Here is a 5,182-nt window from a genome sequence, read left to right as displayed (position 1 = left end):
GTAGTTCTGTACTGCAGGCGGTGCCATCTGTCCTGATGGAGATGGAAGAGGAGAAGGAGAACAGAGATTCAATGCACCAAACTCCTGCCAACACACACACACTCATCACACACACCTTCAGCATGCACGAGGAAGAGGATGAGGAAGAGGAGGATGATGATGACTCGCTGTTTACAAGTAAGATATCTGGCGGGAAATACAGCATGTGATGTGTGTGTGTGTGTTTACGTGAACTCATACTGTGTGTGTGCATTTGTTCCCCATAACGTGATAAATACCAGGTACACGCACACGCACACGCACAGGCACACACACAGGCTCACGCTCACGCACACGCACACACACGCACACACACACTCTTACACACTCACACACACACACACGCACGCGCACTCACACATTCAGACACACACGCATGCACGCACTTTAACTCGATGTACTAAAATAATTACAACTAAAATTGGAAAAAAATAATAAAAGCTATATAGACATTTAAAAAACAAACTTGGTAAAACTTTAATAAAAATTCAAATGAAAACATTAATAATTAAAAACTAATTAAAAATATTAATAAGTAATATTTATTAATAATTAATAATAATTAATAAAAAATAAAACAGTATCTCAATTATACTAAAATAACCAAACAAACGTTTTTTTTTTGTTGTCAGCTGAACCCCTTTGATGTTAAATATTTACTTAAAATCCCCCTGAGATTTTAATTAGGGATGCACCGATACCATTTTTTTCACATCCGATCCGATACCGATACCGATCCGATACCAGCACTGTTTTTTTTTTTATCAATGTAGAATTTCTATACCTCAATGTGTTGACCTGATCATCACTGTTTTGTGTGTTAAACACAATCTACTAAATATAGACAGCTTCATTTTAATGAAAAAATATATAATCAATCTATGACAAAAATACGGATAATTTAGCAGCAAATTTATTCTAGAAAAATCATGAGTGCACAATTTTATAAAATCTAAACATTTAGTGAAATAACATTATTTAGTGGGGAACAAATAAAAGTGAATAAGTGTTGGACTAAATCTGGTAAAATGTTACATTGCTCTTTGTATTGTTGTAAAATACATTCATGAAAAACAAGTAAATATTTATATATAAATAGATACTATAAAATTAAAAGACATTTCTTTTAAATGTATAGCACAGTAATGGAGGCAGCAACATGATAGATAGGACAGAACAAGAAAGTTTACGTGAAAGTTTACGTGAACTTGAATTTAACGACTTAAATATTCACCTGTACCTCACTTTAAACTATGGAACGGCTTCAGTACGCTTGGAATATAGTGCCGAAAACTTTATGGTGCTTTATAATGTTTTTGTGCCTTTCGTGGGGCTTAACAATAACACAGAATAGTATACGCACTATATCGGATTTGGATCGATCTCGTCCGACCGATACCCGATCCGACAAAAAATGCCAGTATCGGAGCGATACCGATATTGAGTATCGGATCGGTGCATCCCTAATTTTAATTGAATATATCAATAATTTAACAACACATTTGCATGTTCACAGTTCTCTAAAGTTGGTTAATCATCACAACACACAAGTTGTATAAATCAAACATGTTGTCTTTTTTAATAAGTGTTTTATTTTGATTGTTTTTACTTTTTAATTATTTATTTTAATTTTACATTTGTATTATTATGGAATTAATAATAAACCATTCATATTAAACTCAATTAAATAAACATTTAAATTGATGCACATAGTTTGTTCAGATTAAATAATTTGTAAAGTGATTTTTATGTAAATTGTTGCATTCAATTGAATGTGTTAATGTATATTGAGGCCTGATGATAAAGTCTACAGTGTTTGCACAATGATTTGATTCTGATTCTTTATTAAATGTTTCAGTGAAATATGAATGCATTAGACATGTTTTTTTTTTTTTTTATTAATTGTTAGATTCCATAATCAATGCATTAATTTATATTGGTTGGAAGAACATAAAAAAAAGATATTTTATATATAGTCGCATTAATAACTGTTTTTAATGTTAGCGTTATTTACCCAGTGACATTACCATTTCAGTTCATTATTAACTGCGCTATAAATTGCATGTTTTATATTTTAATATCTTTAGATAATATATATTGTATCGTTATTTCTAATATTTTTATAATTTGCCTTCATTCCTTTGATTTCTTGTAAATGCATCAAAATATTTATCAGACGTCTTGAAAATGTTTCCACTTCATTGCAAAAATAATACTTGTAATTAAAAACATAAGGTGTTACAGAAACAGAACATACCCGATTTTAATATGCACACAGAGTTATTTTAAAGCAATAAACTGCTTTATTATCAGATGGGGATGTTTTATTGCTTTTCCATCTGTTTCCAGTCGTCTGAGCCAGAGGCCGTCAGCAGAAGAGCTGGAGCAGAGGAACATCCTCAAACGTACGTCTCACACACTGCAGCATGAGTGTCATGAGGAAAGCGTCATGTGTAGTGGTCGACCGATATATTGCCAAGGCCGATATATCGGCCGATATTTGGTATTTTTCAAATATCGGCATCGGCCGATAAATTTTTCTGTTTTGCCGATGCGTTCGATGCGGGACTTTTATTTTGACGGCACTGAGAGCGGCAGCGCCTGAGCACACAGTGTTCGCCGTCTTGTTCGCCGTCGTTGTTAACAGTTCTGTCTAAAGATAGAACGGTTAAACAAAGGAATTAAAATGTATACAAAAATTATTATAACGATTGCTTTTATATTATTAGTAATAGAAAGGCAAACATTATAATACTTTCTCGTTTGCTGTCAGCATTCAGGAAATACGCATTTACATCTATTAAACAAATCTTTGAATGGCTACTGAAAATTTAATTTCACAAACCTTGCAAACTTAGTCGAATCTAGTTGTGAGCTCTTGTGAAGTGTGCATTTGTATCCTGCATGATCGCGTGTTCTCTGCGTGACCTTCAGTCCGTGCGAATTGAATGCTTTAAACATTAAATTCGTGATTTCAAATTATGCTGCGCTTTATGCATTTACCCACTGTCATATTCATGTCATTTTCACTGTGTGCTGTATGTAAAATGAGTGTTACCTTGGCTTTATTTGAAAAAATATGATTCCCAATGCACACAAACTTCCCAGAATACTGAGTGCCCTGTTGCTTACAGTGTTTACTTCCTTTTTAATTATATTTTTATTAAATATTTATTTATTTGTGGAAAATACTTTGTCATCTAAAGTATAAGTATGTTTATTTTACAAATGTATTTTTAGTCCATTTTCAAATGATTTAAAATTTCTTAAATATTAATTAAAATAAATACAATTATATCGGCTTAATATCGGCCATCGGGCACCCTGCTTTCCAAGATATCGGCATCGGCTGTCAAAAAAACAATATCGGTCGACCACTAGTCATGTGTGAGTCGATGTGTTTCAGTGTCTGATTCTCTCTCGTTCAGCACGGAACGAGCAGGAGGAGCTGGAGGAGAAGCGCGAGCTGAAGAAACGGCTCTCCAGGAAGGTGAGAGCCAGAGATCTGCCCCACACTGTTCCTATAGCAACCAACTCTTCTGGGTCACGGCACACATTCGATCGGAGTTACGCAACATCTTCAGGAGTGTGTTTCTCTGTGTGTGTGTGTTCAGTTGAGTCAGAGGCCCACCGTGGAGGAGCTCAGAGAGGCCAAGATTCTCATCCGCTTCAGCGATTACGTGGAGGTGGCAGAAGCTCAGGACTACGACCGGCGTGCAGACAAACCCTGGACCAGACTCACTGCTGCTGATAAGGTTCATCTCCATCACCCTGAGCTTCTCTGACCAAATAAAAGCGTGATTGTTTCACTTTAGAAAATTAAGGGATAAATGTTATATTGTTAGTAGTAGATTTTCACATAAAATAAACACTATGTATTATTTATATATATATATATATATAATTTTACACTTAAAATTTTATATATACTTTATTCCTATTCTAATTTTTTAATGCTCATTTTCTATTTTACAGTATAATAATATTAAAGTAGTAATATTTCTTATTACTTATTTTGTGGAATTGTTTTGTTTAATAATAAAAATCATAACAATAATTACTATTATATTACCGCAATGTGATTTTTTTTTTTTTAAACGAATTTTGCAGTCCTTCAAAATAAGCACAAAAAAATAAAAATTACAATCACAATTTTTATATGGTAAAACGTTTTTTCTTCTAAAACTTTTTCAGCCCTAGACAAACACGCGTTCAGGAGAGATTTTGTGAAAACACGTTTGCTGAAATAAAATGCTTCTAGTTTAAGGATGAGGTGTTCTTACTAGAAAACAAGAGCAGGATACTAGTAGAAAATCAGATCAGTTTAGACATGGCCCGGCTGCTCAGATGATCTGTTTCGGCTAATTTTCATGGGTTTTGAGTTTGGTGTGATTTTGTCTCTCTCAGGCTGCCATACGCAAAGAACTCAACGAGTTCAAAAGCACGGAGATGGAGGTGCACGAGTCCAGTCGACATCTAACCAGGTGAGCAAACACACAAACACATCAGTGTCTGACACGAGTCTGCCGTTAGAACAAGGCTTTTGTCCCCCAAATAATGAAGGCAATATTATTAGCCAATTCCTAATACTGATAATACAGGCATTATTCACTTCAGAAGAAATTGAGTAACTTTTGTTTTTATGCTTTTTTTTTTTTACACCCTTTTTGTCCAGCCAATTTTTTTTTTTTTTTGCAAATATGCACATTTTAATTAAATACAAATATATAGAAATAAGCTACTATTATTTTAATTTCTGTATGTATGTGTTTTTAACGTTCTAAAGAACACCTTGTATTTTCATGTATTTTTTATCTATCTATAATCATTTATATATTTGTATGTATATATATATATATATATATATATATATATAAATATAAACTAATTTTTTATTTTTAACACTACAATATTATTATTAATGCAGTAATATTTCTTATTTTGTTTATATTTTATATTAATTTTATATTCATGTTTTTATATTTATTTTTATTGATTTCTATATACTATTTATTCTTTAAATTAATACATTTATTCAGCAAGGATGCATTTGCAATATTATAAATGCCTTTGCTCTTTCAAATAAATGCTGTTCTTTTCAACTTTTTATTCATCAAAGAATCCTGAAAAATCAAATGTATGA

General features: G+C 32.5%; 1 protein-coding gene across 1 annotated transcript in view; it reads left to right on the top strand.

Moving 5' to 3' along the window:
• Positions 1-4,709, top strand: part of LOC107655832 (phosphatase and actin regulator 1-like) — a 15,302-nt gene extending 10,593 nt beyond the window's left edge. Inside the window, exons 7-11 of the mRNA XM_016443418.1 lie at positions 5-205; positions 2,389-2,444; positions 3,468-3,529; positions 3,654-3,794; positions 4,447-4,709. Coding sequence (XP_016298904.1) covers positions 5-205; positions 2,389-2,444; positions 3,468-3,529; positions 3,654-3,794; positions 4,447-4,527 — 541 coding nt within the window. The 3' untranslated portion in view covers positions 4,528-4,709. The remainder of the gene's footprint in view (positions 1-4; positions 206-2,388; positions 2,445-3,467; positions 3,530-3,653; positions 3,795-4,446) is intronic.
• The last annotated feature ends 473 nt before the right edge of the window (positions 4,710-5,182 follow it).

The sequence above is a fragment of the Sinocyclocheilus anshuiensis genome, unplaced genomic scaffold (genome assembly GCF_001515605.1).
Source record: "Sinocyclocheilus anshuiensis isolate Anshui unplaced genomic scaffold, SAMN03320099.WGS_v1.1 scaffold1603, whole genome shotgun sequence".
Taxonomy (NCBI): domain Eukaryota; kingdom Metazoa; phylum Chordata; class Actinopteri; order Cypriniformes; family Cyprinidae; genus Sinocyclocheilus; species Sinocyclocheilus anshuiensis.
Note: the sequence above shows the minus strand (reverse complement) of the source record. Positions and strands in the feature narration are given on the sequence as shown.